Genomic DNA, 22,297 nt, shown 5'->3' on the forward strand with positions numbered 1-22,297 from the left:
CTTTTCCTCACTTCTGTCCCTCTCATCGTTTTCCTTTTCTGCTCTTCCTCTGACAGCTCCCCTTCCTACCTCCTCTCCTTTCACCCTTTCTACTACTTTCACCTCCTCTCATTTCCACCTCTTTTTCACTTCCCCTCTCCCTCCTGTCTTTCTCATTTTTTCTTTTACCTTTGTGCCTCCCTCTCACCTCTTCCCACATCACATCACCTCATCTCCTCCATAACTACCTCACCTCCCTTTTTCTTTTCTTTTTTTTTTTTTTTGAGACAAGGTCCCCTTCTGTGGCCCAGGCTGGAGTGCAGTGGTACCATCACAGATCACTGCGGCCTCGGCCTCAACCTCCGAGGCTCAAGTGATCCTCCCACCTCAGCCTCCCGAGTAGCTGGGACCACAAGCAGCGCCACCAGTCCTGGCTGTTTTACTTTTTATTTTGTAGGGAAAAGGTCTCCCTATGTTGCCCAGGCTGGTCTCGAACACCTCGGCTCAAGCGATGCTCCCGCCTTGGCCTCCGGAAGCGCTGGGATTAGAGGCGTGAGCCGCCGCGCCGGGCCTCCCCCACTCCCCCGCTGCCGCCTTCTCATCTCCTTTCTCCTTCCTCCTGACGCCTCTTACTCCCGATCACCTCTCATTCATTCACCAGCTTCCAGTCCTCGCTCCCTCACCTCTTTTCTTTCCTAATCGACTTCTCCTCTTACCCCTTTATCATTTTTCCTTGTCATCGTTCTCTTTTTTGCCAGTCCTCTCGTTCCCCTTCCTTTCCTCCTCCTCATCTCCTCTCTTACCGCGTCATCTCCATTCTCGTGCTCCCCTTCACCTCCTGTTACCCCGTGCTTCTCTCCTCTCATCTCCATCACCACCTCTCCTCCCTTTCACCTTTCTTTAGCCCCCCACGTCCCCTATACCCTTCACCCATGCCCGCTGCCCTTCCCACCTTCTCCTCTTCCCTCCACCCTTGCTTTCTGTCTCTCGCCCACCTGGCTCCGCTCCGCCCCCAGCCGTAGGCTCCGCCCCGCTGGGGGTCACGGGGCCGACGGACGCTAAGCGGCCGTAGCGGCCTCGCCAGTCACGTGGTCACGTGACGCGTTCCAACATGGCGGCGCCGTGGGGCCGAGGTGTCGCTTCCTGACGGGGCGGCGGGGACTGACGCGGCAGGTGCCGGCCAGGACGCCGGGCCCGCACCCTAGCTCGCCATCTCGCTCACGCCGCCCGCCTGCGGGGCTGTCAGCCCCCGCCGGGCCGGGGCCATGCAGGAGAGCCAGACCAAGAGCATGTTCGTGTCCCGGGCCCTGGAGAAGATCCTAGCCGACAAGGAGGTGAAGCGGCCCCAGCACTCCCAGCTGCGCAGGGCCTGCCAGGTGGCGCTCGGTGGGTGAGCCCCTCCCGCCCGGCCCCGCGCTGGCCTCAGGACGCTGGCCGTTGCCCTAGCCTACTCGGCCTTGGCCCGGCCTCCTGGCCTCCGCTTTCCCCCCGATCCCGAATTCCACCCTCCTGGCCTCCTCCTTGTTATACCCCTGGGGGTAGTGTTGCCCGGGCAGCTCGGGACTGGCCCAAGGTCACCTAGCAAGTTGGTGACAACCAGAGCTTGTTCCTCAGGGTTCCAACTCAGGACTTTTGTCACGATTCCTTGTCGCCCTGTTTCCTGATTCCTCCCCTCACCACCTCCAAGTCCTAGAAACAGCCCTTGCCCCAAGTTTTTTCGTTGCCTGAGCTCTGCTAATTGGGGTTCCCCTAGGTGAACAGAGCATGTAGGAAGAGCTGTCCAATTGGTTTAGGGAAACCCCTGATTCTTGTTTTAGAAGTGCCCGTTGGAAAATGTTTTCCTTTCGTTTGGGGAATCTCCCATAGCTCTTTCCCTCAAGGAGTGATTGTACAGGGTGTTCTGGATCTCCCAGTCATTGTAGTGAGCAAGACATCTGCCTTTTCCTAGCAGTCCACTAAAATACAAGGCCTTTAGAGCAAAGATACTTGTCTGACTTATTCATTGCTGTATCCCTGGCGCACAGTAGGTGCTCAATAAATATTTGCTGATTGAATGGACCCTCAGATTATGGAAAGAGAATTCTAACTCATAAAGGCTTGGTAATTGATACCAAAATCACTGTCCTATCTTTAAGTTTTAATCGTTTACCAAATATTTATCGAGTGCCCACTGCATACCAGGTACTGAGAATTCAGTGGGGAACAAGACGGACATGGTCCTTACCTCTATGGAGCTCATACTCGAAAAGAGGAGACAAAATAATTAAATAAGACAATAGATGAGGTGTTTTGGAATACTAATAAATACTATTGTGAAAATAAAAGAGCAAGATGTAATAAAGAGGGCTTGAGGACTGCTTTCCATAGGGTGGTCAGGAAAGTAATCTTTTCCGAGAGGGTGACATTTGAGCTGAGTACTGAAAGGCAAGAACTAGCCACCATGTGGAGTTTCAGAAGAAAGTTCTTGGTGGGAGAATCCATACATTTGACCAGAGCTGTCTTCAACTAATTCACTGCCCTAACGGCTTTGGTTTGGAATCTGTAAAGACCTGTTTTTCCTAACAAATTGAGCAAATGGAAAGTTTGATTTTTAGTCACAGAGTTTGAGATTGTTATCACCTTTCTCCCTTTAATTGCTACAAAGTATAGAGTAGTGTTCTCTTGGCATTTAGAAATAGGCTGGTGAACTTTGCACTTCCCTGGGAAGAAGGTCCCTTGCTTTCATCAGATTCTCAGAGGGGCCTGAAATTCCCTCAGGGGCCAACTATTGATGCAGAGGTGGCAGTCTAGATAATCTGGAAACAGTTGCTAGTCCATGAAATTCAGGATCAGTGGAAGGAATTTACTGAGATTTAGATTTTTAAAGCTTTTCTATTCCAATAACCAAGGCTAACTGTTGGGTATTGTTTTATCAGCAATGTGGGATAAGCACTGCAAAGCAGTTTGTTAGTTAGGCAAGAGCCTGGTATTTATAACTCCACATTGAAATCTGCCTGGACTCTATCCTCTCAATATTGTTGTGGAGGTTTCAAAGTAGTTATGTGGCAGAAAAGTTTTTATTTTCTCTTCAGAAAACTTCTTAACATAAAATTTTTACCAAAGTGTGCATCACATTATTGGAAGCTACTTATAAAAATTTTACCTGGATCATAAAGGGCCGTTAATGCTGAGAATTTAGTAGATATTTTCAGATTGTATCTTTGTTCAGAAGTTCAGATTTTGCTGATGCAAGTTGTGGAATGCATGTTTTCAGTTTTTAGTAGTGAATTGTAAGAAATGGCCTAGATAGGAAGTAATTTGACTACAGGTTATATGAATCACAAATTGGGGTTGTGCCAATGGCATAATAGGAACTATCATAAGGGAACCAATGCATAATGTTAAGTGACCATGTTTTTAAAGAGAATAATTGTGTGTCATTGCTGTTAAATAGAAATGACTGCTTTTACTTAGAGTAGAACACATAGCATAATGCCTGGTGCTATTTCACTCTGCCTCTCAAGGCCCACTCTTGTGTCCAGTAGTCCCATTTAAGAAGAGAAAATTGGGGCCGGGTGCGGTGGCTCACGCCTGTAATCCCAGCACTTTGGGAGGCCGAGGCGGACAGATCACGAGGTCAGGAGATCGAAACCACCGCTAACACGGTGAAATCTCGTCTCTACTAAAAATACAAAAAAATTAGCTGGGCGTGGTGGCGGGCACCTGTAGTCCCAGCTCCTTGGGAGGCTGAGGCAGGAGAATGGCGTGAACCCAGGAGGCGGAGCTTGCAGTGAGCCAAGATTGCGCCACTGCACTCCAGCCTGGGCGACAAAGCGAGACTCCGTCTCAAAAAATAAAAGAAAGAGAAATTTGGAAAAATAGCTGAAATGAGCCAGTGTATAAGGAGCAGCTATGTGGTATTTTAGAGATTACCATGTGTAGATTGTTGTTAATTGTGATAAGAGGAACTGTAAATGACGGCTCAAAGTTGAAATGCTTGGATGATAAAGAGCATTTACAGGAAACAGCTTCTGTGATATGATTCCGCCAACTGTAGCTTACTGGGGGAGGGGATCAGGGCTGCAGGGGCTGTATAGTGTAGCTGTTAGCTAGGAGTGTATTCTTTGGGACTCTAGACTTCTGTGTTTAAACCTCCTGCCCTCCACTTGCTACCTTTGTGATCTTGGACAAGTTACTTAATCTTATACGTTCCTCATAGGATTATTGTAAAGATTAAGTTAATTGACATGTACAGAAAACTTGGCATGTAGTAGGTGCTCAGTAAATGCTTGCTGCTATTACTATTTGTTTTTTATTACTATTTTAAGCTGTGACAAACCACAGAAACTGTAAGTACTCTGGTTTGATGTTCTTTACCTTGGTTCCTCGTTCAGGAATGACTTACTGCTCTATTTGGTTTGTAGATGCAATAAATAAGAATGTGATTACATGATTGAAAGGCTGTGTTGGAGTATTAACTTACTAAACTCAATGAAGACAGGAGTTGTCCCTTGTAAAAACTGTGATAATCGTGATGGAACAGATTTGGAGTAATCTCAATGATTCATCTGCACTCTATACCAAAAGCATAGATAGGGACTGTCCAAGTAGGGGATAGTGTCCTTCCAACCTTTATCTGGAGAAATCAAGAGAGCCTGTGAGAGTATTCATCGCCCCAAGGACACTGTTGCTCTTTACCTTGTTAATGAAACTTTGATATATATTAATGATCTTCAACCTTTCAGCCCTCTGTTGGAGAATATAATTACATTCTTTTTTTTTTTTGAGATGGAGTCTTGCTCTGTGGCCCAGGCTGGAGTGCAGTGGCCGGATCTCAGCTCACTGCAAGCTCCGCCTCCCGGGTTTACACCATTCTCCTGCCTCAGCCTCCTGAGTAGCTGGGACTACAGGCGCCCGCCACCTCGCCCGGCTAGTTTTTTGTATTTTTTAGTAGAGACGGAGTTTCACTGTGTTAGCCAGGATGGTCTCGATCTCCTGACCTCGTGATCCGCCCGTCTTGGCCTCCCAAAGTGCTGGGATTACAGGCTTGAGCCACCGCGCCCGGCCTATAATTACATTCTTAAACCTCCCTTTTATAATTGTCTTATTTAAGACTCATCTTCTCCCATGATGTCTCTTTAAGTTATATTTCTGCTCTTAAACTATATGAAGTTTGGAGGCTTAACAGGATAATCTATTTTAAAATTCGATATGGAAAAATGTACCTATGACTGGGCACTGTGGCTCATGCCTATAATTCCAGCACTTTAGGAGGCCAAGGTGGGCAGATTGCTTGAGCCCAGGAGTTTGAGACCAGCCTGTGCAACATGGCAAAACCCCATGTTAAAAAAAATACAAAAATTACCTGGGGGTGTAGTGCATGCCTGTAGTCCCAGCTACTTGGGAGGCTGAGGTGGGAGGATGACTTGAGCCTAGGAGGTGAGCCAGTAAGCTGAGATCATGCCATTGCACTCCAGCCGAGGCAACAGAGTAAGACCCTTACACAAAAGTGCTAAGTAATGGCTAAGTGCTCTATAATTACTAGTTGTCATTATTCTCCGCCATTATCAAGAAAATGTAAAAAGAATAGTAAACATACATATTTTCATATGAAATTGAGTGACTTTTTTTTTTTTTTTTTTTGAGACGGAGTCTCGCTCTGTCGCCCGGGCTGGAGTGCAGTGGCCAGATCTCAGCTCACTGCAAGCTCCGCCTCCCAGGTTTACGCCATTCTCCTGCCTCAGCCTCCTGAGTAGCTGGGACTACAGGCGCCACCCACCTCGCCCGGCTAGCTTTTTGTATTTTTTAGTAGAGACGGGGTTTCACCGTGTTAGCCAGGATGGTCTCGAACTCCTGACCTCGTGATCCGCCCGTCTCGGCCTCCCAAAGTGCTGGGATTACAGGCTTGAGCCACCGTGCCCGGCCTGAAATTGAGTGACTTTTAAAGATCACATGTTGTATTATATCTGTGTGATATCTACTATGTACTAAGCATTTCTGAGTTCCAGAGACAGTAACGTGGGCTTTTCATGCAATTTAGTTCTCATACTATCATCATTCCCACTGAGCCCCAGAGAAGTTAAGTTGGCCAGGATAACTCAGTAAGTGATGGAACCAGGGTATAAACACAGGCAATCTGGCTCCATAGACCAAGATCTTAACTGTTAACTACCATGTTTTCTTGCTTCTCTGTATGAAAGTTCTTATGTATAAAATACTCATGGAATCTTTTAAACAATCAGTATACTGCAGTGGAGTTTCAGGAAAGAGACCGTATGTTCTATAGCTGAATTTTGAGATATATTTGAAAGCTTTGAGTCAAAAAGATAACAGCTCTTCAGGTTTTTACTGCATATATGCTCGGTTTACTTTAATTAGGGACTAATGGAAAGAAGGAAATGAGAGTAAAGAGCTGATTTCACATAATCTTCATTTGAGTTATTCAGTTTTTCTTTTCTTTCTTTCTTTCTTTCTTTTTTTTTGAGACAAGATCTTGCTCTCTGGCCCAGGCTGGGGTGCAGTGGTGGGGTGCGATCTCAGCTCACTGCAACCTCTCCATCCCTGGCTCAGGTGATCCTCCCATTTCAGCCTCCCAAGTAGCTAGGACTACAGGGACACACCACCCACCCGGCTAATTTTTCTATTTTTAGTAGAGATGGGGTTTCTCTGTTGCCGAGGCTGGAGTTAATCAGTTTTTCTAATTGATGATATCTCTTCATCAGCAGTAAACTCCCTCTTATTAATTCCTTAGTTGTGACCTGTTATTAATTCTGGATTGTGATTCATTTCTTTGGGTACAGCAGGCAATGGGAGACCAAGGCTAAGGAAGAGAGCAGCTTGCCCGTATCCACACAGCTGGGCTGGGAAACGTAGCTGCAGCACATGATGTAGCTTCACATAGATCATAACATCCATTCTTAGATTTGCTCCTCTGTTTAATATATGGGATTTAGGATATGGCTGGGTCATTGGTGACCTTAACTTGAGCTGTTTTGGTGCTGTGATGGAGGTGAAAACCAGACTGGCATGGGTCGAGGCGTGGGAGGTGAGGAAACAGATGGTGAGCATAGACAGCTCTCCCAGAGTTTGGTTGTGTTGTAAAGAGGAGGAAGGAGTGGCTCCTGGGAGTTGTTTGTTTATTTAAAGGTAGAAAAGACTTCAACTTTAAATATTGTTAAGGGATCCAGTTAAGGAAGTATATTCCTAAAACTTAGTTGTATATGGGTGTGTATAAAACATACAAATGGGCATTTATCATATGGACATCTGTGTGTTCAGAAAAATCATTCTCATCATGAGGATTACTGTGAAATTTGAAAAATAAAAAAAAATCTCTAAATTGACATAACATGGCCAGGCACGGTGGCTCACGCCTGTAATCCCAGCACTTTGGGAGGTCGAGGCGGGCGGATCACTTGAGGCCAGGAGTTCAAGACCAGCCTGACCAAAATGGCGAAACCGCATCTCTACTAAAAATACAAAAATTAGCTGGGCATGGTGGCGCACACCTGTAATCCCAGCTGCTCAGGAGGTTGAGGCAGGAAAAGTGCTTGAACCCGGGAGGTGGAGGTTGCAGTGAGCCGAGATGGCACCACTGCACTCCAGCCTGGGCAACAGAGTGAGACTCCGTCTCAAAAAAATAAATAAATAAATAAATAAATAAATAAATAAATTGACATAACAAGACTTTAAATTGAAATGAAGAAAAAAGCCTTTAATTTTAGCAAATTCTAGTGTTTTGATTACACATTTTGTTTACAAATGCTGTGTATCATAAACATTTTGAGAAATAACAGTACTGAGGACCCTGGAAGATTACTTTTTGTTGGAAACCACTATGGATTCTTCAGGAGGAGGTTATCTGTCTAGAAGCAGCGTCAAAAATCTGGATTGTTGTTGATTATTTAAAAGCATTTATATGTAGGATTGGCAGAGAGTTGATTGAGAGTTTGAAACTTTGATTTGCTTATTGATAGTCCAGTGATCCCTCTTTGGGCTACAGTTTTCTAGGATGATAAAGATAATAATAATACCTTCGTCACAGAATTATTGCAAAGGTTAAATGAACTATTCATTAAGTAACTGGCACAGTACCTGGCACCTAATAGATGATCTGCTGAAATTCAGAGGCATTGGTGTTGCAATCTTTTTAAATTTAATTTAGTTTAATTTTTTTGAGACAGAGTTTCGCTCTGTCGCCCAGGCTGGAGTGCAGTGGCGAGATCTTGGCGCACTGCAAGCTCCTCCTCCCGAGTTCACGCCATTCTCCTGCCTCAGCCTCCCGAGTAACTGGGACCACAGGCGCCCGCCACAACACCTGGCTAATTTTTTGTATTTTTAGTAGAGACAGGGTTTCACCGTGTTAGCCAGGATGGTTTCCATCTCCTGACCTTGTGATCCGCCCACCTCAGCCTCCCAAAGTGCTGGGATTACAGGCGTGAGCCACTGCGCCCAGCCGGTGTTGCAATCTTTAAAGGAAAAGGAATTGAATGCTTGCCTTTCTCTGCTTCCCCTATTAGTTGGTTTATAGACCTTTTTGCAAGTCTCCAGCATGAGAGAAGCAGTGGTTGGATGGAATGAATTTAGAGCTCTATCCTGTACTTGTAAATCTCAGGGGAGAGTCTGCAAGCAGTGCTAGGGAAAACAGTAAGACCATTCTTCATGAAAAAGAGTGAACTTGTGAAAATGTGTACTTAATCAGCAAGAACATGGAGTGTCCTATATAAATAGCTCAGAGCTGTGTTTAGCTCTCACCAGTTTCACCAGGCTTAGGGGGCCTGCCAGGAAAATACTTGACTTTCTTTCCAGCAAGGTTATCCTAGAAAAAATAGTTTTGCATTTGCTGATTCATTTCTGAAATCTTCCAGTGGGAAGCTCGTTTCTCTTTAGTGTCTTGGGTGTAAATAAGCCTTCTGGCTTGATATTTTATTAGGTTTTATACCTTTGTGAGAACAGCCTTGTTGTGCTAGGACACAAAATTCTTAAGTTTTCCTTCCGTCCTAGGGAGTGGTCAGTGTATATTTGTTCTGAATATAGTCCTTTTGCCTGTTGACTAAACCAGGCCCAACATTTATTCTGAAGATATTTATTTGGATTACACCCCTGAAGTCATGATGTAGAGGGATCAAAACAAACAAGGACCCTCTTCTGAAGGAGTTTGCAGTTCAATGGGGGAGATGGGCATTGTTCAGAGGATATGCACTCTAGGTCATAATAACAACCCGAGAAGTACTGAAGGAGAGATACCTGGTTCTGCAAGGGCAGTTAACAGAGGGGTGAGGGAAGACTTCCCTGAGGAAGTCTCACTCATCATTCATTGAGAATTAAGTAGTTGGGGGTGGGAGGCATTTCAGCAGAGGGAACAGCCTGAGTGAAGAAGGCTCTATGGCAGAGAGGAACACAGTTGTTGGGGAAACTGAAAGAGGCCAGTGTGTGGTTGGAACATTACTTGAGCAAAGAGAGTGGAGATGGAGTGAGAGATGTAGGCCAAGACCCCAACATGCAAGACCTGGAGGTCATGGCTAGGAGTTTGATTTTTTAGGTCAGAAGCAGTGAGATGACACGGAGGAGTTTTATTTTTATAATTAATTAATTAATTAATTTTTTGAGACGGAGTCTCGCTTTGTCGCCCAGGCTGGAGTGCAGTGGTGCGATCTTGGCTCACTGCAAGCTCTGCCTCCCGGGTTCACGCCATTCTCCTGCCTCAGCCTCCTGAGTAGCTGGGACTACAGGCGCCCACCACCACGCCAGGCTAATTTTTTATATTTTTAGTAGAGATAGGGTTTCACCATGTTAACCAGGATGGTCTCCATCTCCTGACCTCGTGATTCGCCTGCCTCGGCCTCTCAAAGTGCTGGGATTACAGGCATGAGCCACCATGCCCGGCCGACACTGAAGAGTTTTAAACCAGAAAGCAGGTGTTAGGATGACCAGGTGTGTTATTTTGGAAAGATCATTTGGACCACTGTGTTCAGAACATCTTAGGGGAAGACCAGAGGGATTGCCAAGGAACCAATGAAGAGACCATCTTAGTCAATTTTGTGCTGCTGTAATAGAATGCTACTCACTGGGTGATTTATAAAGAACAGAAGTTTATTTGGCTCACAGTCCAAGAGCATGGCACTAGCATCTAGCTAGGGTCATCCTATGGCAGAAGGTGAGAGAGGAAATGGGGGTCGAACTCATCCTTTTATCAGAAGCCCACTCGTGCGGTAACATATTAGTCCATCCATGAGGGTAGAGCCCTTGTGACCTAATCACTTCTTAAAAGCTCCACTCTTATACCATCACAGTGGCAATTAATTTGCAGCAGAGTTTTAGTGGGGACATTCAAACCATTACAGGCAGTTACCATTGTTTAGCTGAGAGATACTGGTGGCCTGGACTAGTGGTGACAATAGAAATAGAGCAAAGAAAACGAATTTCCAACCTGGTTAGAAGATGAAGCCAACAAAACCTTGTGATGGAGCGAGTAAGAGCATGGGAAAGAGGATTGATAAGCTTGACTCCCCGATTGCTGACTCACCCAGCTGGGTGGATGCTGCCTCTTTTTAATGAATGAACTGATACATAGTATGTCAAGGGTGATAAATACTATGAAAAAAGACTAGAAAGATCCGTCAGAGTAAAGTGAGAGAAAAAGCAGGTAAGGAGATACAGGGCGACAAGGGGGTGGCAGTATTAGGTGGTGAGGAAGTCCCGTGAAGAGGACATCGGAGCAGGGATCTGAAGGAAGTGAGGTGGTGAGCCATGGAGATGTCTAGGGGGAGGGAGGGCATTCCCAGGAGCAGGAATAGCTCCTGCAAAGGCCCTGGGACAGAAATGTGCTTGGTGTGTTCGAGCAAGTAGGCCAGGGCCAGGGTGGTAGAAGGTGAGAGCAGAGGTATAGCAGGGGCCAGATCACGTAGAGGTTTGGAGGCCAAGATTTAGAGTTTTAATTTTACATGGAGTGGGATGGAAAGCTACTGGAGCATTTTGAGCAAAGGAGTGATGTGATCTGAATTACATTTTGAGGGCTTCCCTCTGGCTGCTGTTAAGAAAAGCTGTGGGTAGAAGGAAGGATAATTGCTGAAGTTACAAGACCATTGTGATGGCCCAGGTGGGAGATAACGGTTGCTTGGTCTAGGGTGATGGTGGTGGCCTAGTGTGGTAAGAAGGGATCATCACTGTTCAATCAGGTTCTAGATATTATGGATAGTGTGAAGTTCCTGAGAAGGCAGATAGGGATGGGAGATGACAGAGGTGGAGGGGTTGGACACCCACTTCCTTATAGCAGGAGAGAGCAGAGAGCAGGCCAGAAGTAGGTCAGGTTGTAGGTTTGCTAACAGCAAGCTGAGGGAGTCTCCTTGTGCCCACTTCTAATTTCTGAGTGAAGTAGGAGGCCACTCCATTGGATGCGAGTAAAGAGGATGGCAGCGGAACAGTGATGATCGGAAGGGGAGAGATGGACTGTTGAGGGTGGAGAAATGTGCAGTAGCCATCGTGGAGAGTGAGAGGTGGCCAAATTACTGGGCAGCATTTCAGGTTTCATTCGTGATGGGTAATTGGGGCTTTGTAGGCCTGCCAACCTGCCCTGTTGTCAGAGGTCTGCTTAGGTGGAGACAGGTGAAAAGGGAACGCTAGTACAATCTAAGTTTGGGATTTTGCCACAAGTTAAGACTAAAGGTCAGAGAGCGTCCAGGCTGTTGATTGCGTGTCATCTGATAATAGCCCTGCTAATGAGATCTACCCTGGAAAATGAGGAAAAAGGAAAGCCAAGAGGTTGGCCATCTCAAGGTTTGACAGGCCAGAGACAGGTTCTACCGGGAGCAGTTGAGAGGGTCAGCTGGAAGGAGAGAAGAGGAAGGAGCTGGAAGTGCCCCAGTAATATATGGGGACAAGAGTCAGTGTGACCAGCCTCACCAGGCTGGCTTGGAGTGGAGGAGGACGTGGCAGGTGACTGGGAGCTGAAGGAATTGAGGGGCAGCATTGGTTTCTGTGGGGGGAAGCCTGCTACAGACAGATGTCTGAGGAGGGTTGAAGGGTTACTGTGGGACCTGGGGGCATTGGCCACTGATGGGATTGTTGGGCAGTGCTGGATTTGAGGTTGGTGGTGGTCATTGTTGGACTTGCCTTGGGAGTGGAAGAGAGAATGCAAGCCGCTCTCAGAGGTGCTGATGAATGGAGGTGTGTGACCCGAGCGGTAACATCCAGAAAGGATTTCCCGCAAAGACAGCACGGCTCTTCAGCTGCAGCTGCCCCAGCCTGCTCCAGTCTCCCTCATTTCCAGCCCGGAAATTGTTGCCAATTGCCCCATTGGCAGTTGGGAAAGCAACACCTGTTAAGATGTGGAGCAATAAAGTGGAGCAGGTATGCTATGCCATATACGCCTCTTCCTGCACCGTCCTCCTCCTGTCATCGTTGAGTGGCTCAGGAGTGCAGGCCCTCCAACAGACTGCCTGGGCATGGATCCTGACTGCAGAGTAGCACTTCTGGCTGTGATGTGGGCAGGTGGCTTAACCTCCCTGTGCTCAGACTCCTCACCTGTAAAACGGTTGTGGATGATTAAGAGTATTCCTGCCTCCCTGGGTTGTGGCGAGGACTGAATGAGCACCTGCCACTAGGAGGCAATCAATGAGTCAGCTATCATCATCATCATCATCATTAGGGTTCCACTCATTTTCCTTTTCCCTTGGCTTTGCTTGATCCCACGGATGGCACTAGAGATTTTGCTTTAATACTGACTTCTTTTAAAATAAGAGCAAGAGAACTGACATTTATTGACCACCTGCTTTGTGCCAGCCGCCGCCTTAGTCACCACCAAGACTTCTCTCATGGTGGTGTCGAGAGAATTATCTGCACTCTCGGTGCCTAGTTATGGTTTCTGGGGCATGTGGGGCTGGTTTTTTTTTAATCACTCCTATTTTTTAGAGTAGGAAATCAAGATTCAGGGAAGTTGGCTGGGCGTGGCAGCTCATGCCTATAATCTCAGCACTTTGGAAGGCCAAGGCAGGTGGGTCACCTGGGGTCAGGAGTTCAAGACCTGCCTGGCCAACATGGCAAAACCCTGTCTCTATTAAAAATACAAAAACTAACCGGGCATGGTGGTGCGTGCCTGTAGTCCCAACTATTTGGGAGGCTGAGGCACGAGAATCGCTTGAACCCAGGAGGTGGAGGTTGCAGTGAGCCAAGATGGCGCCACTGCACTCCAGCCTGGGCGACAGAGTGAGACTTCATTTCAAAAAAAAAAAGGATTCAGGGAAGTTTAATAACCCACCTGGCATCATTCACCTAATAGATGTCCATGCCAGGACTTGAACCCAGCTCTGTCTCACACCTGTATCTTTTCTTTCTGCCACATCAGGCTGTGCCATGCTATCTGTGAGGCACCTGCCACACACACTTTTTCCTGTTCCTTTTTCTCCCTCCTTTTTTAAAAAAAATTATTTATTACACTTTTAAGTTCTAGGGTATGTGTACAGAACATGGAGGTTTGTTACGTAGGTATACATGTGCCATGGTGGTTTGCTGCACCCATGAACCCATCATCTAGGTTTTCAGCCCAGCATGCGTTTGGTATTTGTCCTAATGCTCTCCCTCCCCTTGCCTCCCACCCCTCAACAGGCCCCAGTGTGTGATGTTCCCCTCCCTGTTTCCATGTGATCTCATTGTTCAACTCCCACTTATGAGTGAGAACATGCGGTGTTTGGTTTTCTGTTCCTATGTTAGTTTGCTGAGAATGATGGCTTCCAGCTTCATCCGTGTCTCTGCAAAGGACATGAACTCATTTTTTATGGTTGCATAGTATTCCATGGTGTATATGTGCCACATTTTCTTTATCCAGTCTGTCATTAATGGGCATTTGGGTTGGTTCCAAGTCTTTGCTATTGTGAATAGTGTTGCAGTAAACATACATGTGCATGTGTCTTTATAGTAGAATGATTTAAAATCTTTTGGGTGTATATCCAGTAATGGGGCGGCTGGATCAAATGATATTCCTGGTTCTAGATCTTTGAGGAATCACCACACTGTCTTCCACAATGGTTGAACTAATTTACACTCCCACCAACAGTGTAAAAGTGTTTCTATTTCTCCACATCCTCTCCAGCATCTGCTGTTTCCTGACTTGTTAATGATCTCCATTCTAACTGGCCTGAGATGGTATCTCATTGTGGTTTTGATTTGCATTTCTCTCTCTTTTTTTTTTTTGAGACGGAGTTTCCCTCTTGTTGCTCAGGCTGGAGTGCATTGGCACGATCTCAGTTCACTGCACCCTCCACCTCCAGGGTTCAAGTGATTCTCCTGCCTCAGTCTCCTGAGTAGCTGGGACTACAGGCATGCACCACCACGCCCAGCTAATTTTTTTGTATTTTTACTAGAGACGGGGTTTCTCCATGTTGGCCAGGCTGGTCTCGAACTCCTGACCTCAGGTGATCTGCCTGCCTCGGCCTCCCAAAGTGCTGGGATTGGAGGCATGAGCCACCACATCGGGCCTTGATTTGCATTTCTCTAATGACCAGAGATGATGAGCTTTTTTTCGTATGTTTTTTGGCCACATAAATGTCTTCTTTTGAGAAGTGTCTGTTCATATCCTTTGCCCACTTTTTGATGGGATTGTTCCTCTTTTAATGGAAAAAAAAAAAAGGATTGCATTATCCAAATATATCAAGAACCCAACTTTTAGGTTGGGCTATATGAGACTACTGCTATTTGAGCATTTCCAGCCTGGGTGAGAGGATAAGACTCTGTCTCAAAAACAAAAACAAAAACAAAAGGTGCCGGTGTGCTTCAGAATATGCCTTCTCTCCACCTGCACAGGCTCTGTCCTGCTCCAAGCCTCCGTTGCTGCTAGCCTGGATTATTAGCAGTAACCTCCTGATTGGATTCCCTGCTTCTGTCCTGGCTACCTTCCTCTTTATCCTCACAGCAGCCAGAGTGATCTGTCCGAGGAAAAGTTGAGTCAGGCCACCCTCTCCCAGCCCCTCCATGGGCTTCCTCCCATCCCTTACAAAGATGCCGTTATCATCTGGGCCTAGTGGAGAAGACTTTTCAAGAGTGTCTTTCTTTCTCTCTCTCTCTTTTTTTTTTTTTTTTTTTTAAGATGGAATCTAAGTCTTTTTACCATGTTGCTCAGGTTGGTCTGAGCTCCTGAGCTTAAACTGATCTATCCGCCTCAGTCTCCTAAAGTGCTGGGATTACAGGCATGAGCCACGGGGACTGGCCTCAAGATTTTTTTTTCTTCAACAAAGAGTAGTTTAGAAAGCGCAACAATTCCTAATTCTTGTGGGAGTACTTAAGGGTAAATTTAGAAAACTAAAGAAAATCTGTGAACATAGGATTTGCAACTGAAGTTTCTTGGGTTTCTGCAGTTACTCTTCCAGGTAACAACTCTTTCTTGGTCACAGGAGAGGGCTGCTCTCTTCGGTCCCTGTGCCCTGCACTGCTCCTGCTGCCAGTCCTGTCAACCCTTGCTCATTCCCGTTCCAAAACCGGGTTTTACCTTTGCTGTGGTCATGCCAGGCTGGAAAAGGGGTTTGGGAGATTTCAGAAGGCTTGTAAACTAGCCTTCCCAGCTGGATGGGTTCACAGAGTAGTAAAACACCAGTGTTTTGAACCATGGTTGTAGCATTCATGGTTGGTATCAGTGCTACGAAAACCACACATTTAAACTCTTCTGCGTTTATAGTTTACAGAGTAATTCAATATGCTTTTTTGAGAGTCAAGGTATCCAAGAGAACACAGACTCTGGAGCCTGATTTTCTGGGTTTAAGTCCCATCTCCAGTACTTAATAACTTGTAACCTCTGTGGATCTTGATTTTCATCTATAAAATTTATAATGGAGTTTGGCCTTGAACTTCAGTCCTCTGGCTCTTTAGTTCTTTGTTCTTTGGCTGGACAACATTTTGCTTATAGAAAACTTGATGTTTTGTCCTCATAGCACTGGTCACAGTCCTTAAAAGCCACTTTTATCCCCTGCAGGTACTTTTCTGTAGTCACTGAAGCACTCTCTCCTCGGCTCTGCTCCATCCCTTAAAGCAGAATTGGCAAACTGGTAACCTCAGAGCTAGGCAGCTTGCAAACCAGTCTTATTTAAGCCGTAATATTTTTTAAATGTATTTTTATTGATACATGTAGCTGTACATATTTTTCAGGTGCATTGATAATTGGATGCTTTCATATAGTCAAATCAGGGTAACTGGGATATCCATCACTTTAAATATTCATTTTTTCTTTACATTAGGAACATTTGAATTATTCTTTCCTAGCTATTTTGAAATGTACAGTTGGTTAATGTTAACTATAGTCATCATACTGATCAATCGAACACCAGATCTTATTTTTTCTATTTAATATAATTTTAAAACAATTGAAGGTGTTTGAATTGCAATCAGAGCTTTCACTTAAAATCTGGATTTCGACCTCTGGAAAAATCAGAACAATTAGCACCCGTGGGCTCAGGGACTCTAAAGATTCCAGTCAGCTGGAGCTGAGGAGCTGCCGCACCCCTTCCTGTACTGGGTGGAGAGGGGGTCCTGTCTTTCTTTGATCTTACACCCACCGTGTGTTTTCTTGACATTTCCCGCCTGGCCTCCTTGGGCCTTTGTAGTTGGGTAGTTGGTGTAACTTTTGTGTTTGTTTTGTTTTGTTTTGTTTTGTTTTTTTTGAGACAGAGTCTTGCTGTGTCGCCCAGGCTGGAGTGCAGTGGCACCATCTCGGCTCACAGTAATTACTGCTTCCCGGGTTCAAGGGATTCTTCTGCCTCAGCCTCCTGAGTAGCGGGGATTACAGGTGTGTGGCACCACGCCCAGCTGATTTTTATATTTTTAGTAGAGATGGGGTTTCACCATGTTGGTCAGGATGGTCTCAAACTTCTGACCTCGTGATCTGCCCGTCTCGGCCTCCCAAAATGCTGGGATTACAGATGTGAGCCACCGCGCCTGGCCTATAGTGGCATTTCGAAACAGATTATTTCAGAGCTCACAGGCCGGCACCAACTCTCACGAAGACCTCATTGCTTCAGATAGGTTTAGGACTTAAACTTGACTCTAACAAGGTAACAGTGATTGGAAGGAAAACTTACATTTGAGTCTAGGCAGGAGCACCCAGCTGGCATGTCACAGAGTGACATATCTTGTCACCCAAGCAGAGCCTTAGCATTATAGATACAGGTTTCTAAAAGCTGATAGCGTGGCTGCCAGCCTCACGGGCTGGATCTCCCACAACTTCATGGGCCTCTGCTAGTGGAAGCTGGAGCATTTCCTTTGTGAATTCTTTTCCCTGGGGGGGCAAGATCCATGCCACACGGCTCTCTGACCCTGTGTGTCACAACCCTTATGGTCCATGAGCAAAATGGTTGCTATTAGTTATTTAGGCATTTCTCTTCTGTTTTCTTATGTGTGTAATAAGATATACAAAGTCAGGCTTGAAGGTTAGAAATTGCTACTTCCAATGAGTCAGTTTACTTGGTTTTCACGTCTTCAAGTTGAGTCTAGAATGGAGTTATCTAAGAAAAGGAAATTTGCAACCTTCAGTACTGTGTCCTGGGGTTGCTAGGATAACTAGTGCCATATCCACACTACTGGCTCTCTAGAGATTGTGTAAAGGAGGGTGGCCTTTTGGAGATGATCTGAATACATGGTATTGGGAACAAACCTTCCCATGCCTGATTTGATAGTACGTGGGTTTGTGGGTCTAACATGTAGAAATACATTCAACTGAGTGGATGTGGGGGAATTCTGTGTATTTAGACAAGGTGTTTTGTTGTTTTAATGGCACAAAACCTTGTTTTCCTGGAAATAAGACTATCTCTGAGTTTGTGATTTCTGAAAAATGACGCTATTCCTGTAACCCTACCAGTGTAGTTGTAACCTCTGTGGTTAAGATTTTAAAATCAATTTTAATTCAAAAAAATTACATGTGCCTTACTTAGCACAATGTGAATGTACTTAATGCCATTCAACTGTAAACTTAAAAGATGGTTAAGACGGTAAATTATAGGTTATGTATATTTTATTATAATTGTTTTCAGAAGTGCTGATTAAGAAGAAGTATACATGCTTATCATAGAAAATGTCGTAGTAGTAGGTCCCACTACTTAGACAACTTTCAGTATTTTATGCGTTTCAATACTTTGTTATATCGGTTTCCGGTCTTCTGTGCATATTTGCACACAGTTGAGAGGTTGTGATATTACCATGGTATTGTGTCAGCTAACTGTCATGAACATGCATTCTGCAGAACAGGAAACAGGTAAGAACATGGGCTGTAGAGCCAGAAAGCCTCGGTTCAAATTCTGGCTCCCCAGTTCTTGATATGCAACAGTAGCCAAGTTACCTAACCCTGCTGTGCCTTGGTTTCCTCATCAGAATCATTGCTTCTCATCAAGAGCAGTTTTGCTCAGGAGACACTTGGCAATGTCTAGAGACATTTTTGGTTTTCAAGATGGCAGAGGGATCGGGGTGCTTCTGGTATCCAGTGAGTGGAGGGCCCGGATGCTTCTAAACATCCTAGAGGGCACAGGGCAGCCTCATAACAAAGAATTCTTCGTCCCCAAATGTCAGTGGTGCCAAGGCTGAGAAAACCTGCTCTAAATGAGATGGATATTATAATAGTATGGACCTCGTAGGATCATTATAAGGGCTAAATGAGCTAAAACAAATACAGTAATGCCTAGCCAGTCACTCCATGTAAGTGTTAGCTATTATTATTGCTGTTACAATTATTTCTTTCACTTCATATCAGCATTTTTGTATTTAAACATCTCATTAACATTCTTTTCAGTGGTCTCCAGATACCTTTTAGTAAAGTTTTCCTTTACATAAATGTTGCGTGTTCCTAATGTGTTTTTTCTTCCTTCCTTACCAGATGAAATTAAAGCAGAAATAGAAAAGCAGAGGTAAGCTATAGCACTACTTCCTTGCTGAGATACGGCGTGAAGGGAGTAGGTAGCAACTGGGGGAGCCCCTTTCTCTGCTTGTTTTCTCATATTTCTAATCCTCAGGGGTGGCACACACTCTGCAAGCATGGTGCTAGGCACACAGCACAACTCTGTATATATTTGAACTGATGCTAGGTTCACAGGCTACTGCCTCAGTATTTGTATACTTGGAGGGAAGGATCAAGATTGAGTTAATGCTCTTGTATCTTTTCCTGACAGAAGAGGCAAAGCCCTTGTCTCTTGTATGGCATGCTTCCTTAGGCATGAGGACAGCTTGCTCCATGAGTGGCTCCTCCTGATCTTCATAGTAAGGAAGCCGGTTAGTCACATTTCAGAACTATAGCTCTGGCGTAGCTGCCACCAGGATTCAGTCCAGGATGTTGTTAATTCAGCATGCCAATCAGAGAACTTGCTCTCTGCATGTGGCACTTTCGTGGTGTTTTTCCTAGTGTATGTGTTCAACTTTTAATGTCTAGCCCCAGGATATTGTTTGCAGGCACTTTTAATTAAATGGTTGCAGGTGGAATGGGAAGTTAGAGTAAGGTGTAGAAAATTCATTTCTCCTCCCGACCCTCTCTTGCTTTTCTCCTAGGCTTGGCACTGCTGCACCACCAAAGGCAAACTTCATTGAAGCTGACAAGTATTTTCTTCCATTCGAGCTAGCTTGCCAGTCCAAGTCCCCACGGGTAGTCAGCACATCCCTCGACTGCTTGCAGGTACCATGTTTAAACTTTGTGTTGTCAAGGGGGTTCTCTCCAAGCCACAGTTGGTCCTTACACAGAACTATGCTGGGGACCGCCCTGGCACTCAGTGCTCTCAGAGGCGATACAGAAAGGAGCAGTTTGATGTATTCTTTTTGGAGATCTCATGAGGGAGGGAAAAGAGAAAGGTGTGAGCTCTTCAGCTAAAACCAGAATTGTTTCCCCTAGAAATATCTTATTTGTTCATGTCTTGTGTATGTTTTTCTAAATGAAACTTTTAGCATTAATTGGAATATTTGACACACATGGGCACAAAAGGCATTTTTATACAGCCTCTGTCTTATTTTTTCCATTTTGTAGAGGTGCAGTCTTGCTATGTTGCCCAGGCTGGTCTTAAACTTCTGGCCTCAAGCAATCCTACCGCCTTGGCTTCCCATAGTGCTAGGATTACAGGCATGAGCCACCGCACCTGGCTCAACCTCTTTTCTTTTCTTTTCTTTTCTTTTCCTCCCTTTCCCTTTCCTTTCCTTCCTTTTCCTTTCTTTTCGAGTTTTGCTCTTGTTGCCCAGGCTGGAGTGCAGTGGCGTGATCTCAGCTCACTGCAATGTCTGCCTCCTGGGTTCAAGGGATTATCCTGCCTCCGGGTTCAAGGGATTATCCTGCCTCAGCCTCCCGAGTAGCTGGGATTACATGCACCCGCCACCATGCCTGGCTAATGTTTTGTATTTTTAGTACAGGTGAGGTTTCACCATTTCGGTCAAGTTGGTCTCAAAAGACTCTTTCTTAATGGCATTAAAATTCATATCAAATAGAAAGAGACAGTCGAATCTGTTGTTTTTGGTAGTTATGTGCTATAAAATCACCTCCCATACTGAATTAGCAAACATTGAATCTTTGTTTCTAGAGGAACTACAGGGTTAGGTTCCTGCAAGCCTTTAGTCTTCATGTGGTTCTTTTTAAAGAGACTATCTAATATCTATTGTCGATACATTAACATTGAACTCAGGGGCCACAGTGCTATAATACATGCCTGAACAAAGCTTATCTAAAACACATAATTTCTCCATGAGGCACATCACTACCTTCTTGCTGTTAGGAACACTGGAAAGCATGTCAGCACACACTTGGGGTCCATTGTAAATAGCAAAATCACCAACAAGAAGCACCAAAATGCAAAAAACACAGCACTAAATACACCACTTAAAAGATACTTGTTTGCAGTAGGAGAATGAAACAAGGAGGCATAGTGTTGCCTTGTTTGACCTCAGCTGGGAACATGAACATCAAGTGATTTCAAATTTTTTTCTGCTCTGTGCATGTCTACAAATGACCAAAAAAGCCCCAGAAGTATTGATTTGGGCTTAGAAATAGATTCTAGTGAGTAGGTGCATTTGCAAGTATTGCTGCAAATAATGAGAACTGACTGTATTTAGAGCCACAAGTAACTTTGTTGCAAATTACCTTTTACTGAAGAAGAAGCAAGGGTAGGGAAGTTAAGGTGACTTGTCCAGTAATATACAGGTAATACGAGAAACAGGACTATAACTTGGGTTTCTTAATTCCTGGCCCATCATTCTTGTACTTTTGCTCAAGACCTACTCCTTAGGTTTCTGATTACCCCAAGGAACATTTATTCTCTTTTTTGTTTATTTCAAGTCAGGGTCTCACTCTGTTGCCTAGGCTGTAGTACAGTGCCTTGATCATAGCTCACTAGAGCCTCTAACTCCCGGGCTCAAACAATCCTCCTGCCTCAGCCTCCCAAGTAGTTGGGATTATAGACATGAACCACCACACCTGGCTCAAAGAACATTTATTCTTGATCTCAGTGGGCAGTCCACATCAGTGAATAAAGTTTAGTAAATTTTAAAAATATATTGAAGTGATCCACAGTTTGCCAGCACTTTCTAGAACAGGAATGGTGACCAGATTCTGTATTCTGATTGCTGTGTAGAAGAGGTGTCTGAAGGCTCATCCAGCTTTCTTGAGAAAGAGTGCTGTGATTGATTGATTTTATCTACCAAGGCGCAGGCCTGCAAAGTGGCAGTGGGCATGCCATGTTTTTGGCATCTCTGGTCTAATATTTATGCTATTAATCTCTCTTCTTTGTTATGTGTACTTGAGAATTGATGAGAATTTCTTCACAGAAGCAACTCTTCCAAATGCAAAACCATTTTGTTATTTGATGTAATTCTGTACAGATTGTCCTATGTGAGACATACAGTGAGCCAAGAATTGTTAAATGGCAGGCTTCAGTCCTACTTCTATCCTAAAATATTTTCTGCTGTGAATGTGTTCTGAGGAAATTTGGCAGAAGTTGAATTTTAGTTCTCTCCCCATGTTAAGGTTTTCTTTTGAAGGGAGTGCTGATAATTAATGTAATTGACATTCTAAGAACAGTGGCTGACATGCATTGAGCTCTTAGCCTGTAGTGGGCCCTGCATGCTTCATCCACTGTACTATGTGTAGACCCCTTGGCAGCCCTCTGAGGTATTTAACTCTTGTCCTCATTTTAGAATCAAAGAAACCAAGGCTTAGGGAATGAAGTGACCAGCCTAGTCCAAGGTAGGCTGGAGTGCAGTGGCACAATGGCAGCTCACTGCAACGTCAAGCGATTCTCCGCGGGCTCAAGTGATTCTCCCACCTCAGTCTCTCAAGTAGCTGGGACCACAGGCATGCACAACCACGCCCAGATAATTTTCTTTTTATATTTTTTGTAGAGAC

General features: G+C 45.0%; 1 protein-coding gene across 3 annotated transcripts in view; it reads left to right on the forward strand.

Moving 5' to 3' along the window:
* The first annotated feature begins 1,065 nt into the window (after window positions 1–1,065).
* Window positions 1,066–22,297, forward strand: part of ARFGEF2 (ADP ribosylation factor guanine nucleotide exchange factor 2) — a 114,092-nt gene continuing 92,860 nt past the window's right edge. The window contains exons 1-3 of one of the 3 annotated variants that reach the window (XM_023195315.2): window positions 1,066–1,365; window positions 18,803–18,833; window positions 19,468–19,591. In XM_023195315.2, the coding sequence (XP_023051083.1) occupies window positions 1,245–1,365; window positions 18,803–18,833; window positions 19,468–19,591 (276 nt within the window). In that variant the 5' untranslated portion in view covers window positions 1,066–1,244. The remainder of the gene's footprint in view (window positions 1,366–18,802; window positions 18,834–19,467; window positions 19,592–22,297) is intronic. The other 2 variants (XM_023195316.1, XR_002727087.1) reach the window with 2 other exon arrangements.

The sequence above is a fragment of the Piliocolobus tephrosceles genome, chromosome 20 (genome assembly GCF_002776525.5).
Source record: "Piliocolobus tephrosceles isolate RC106 chromosome 20, ASM277652v3, whole genome shotgun sequence".
Lineage (NCBI taxonomy): Eukaryota > Metazoa > Chordata > Mammalia > Primates > Cercopithecidae > Piliocolobus > Piliocolobus tephrosceles.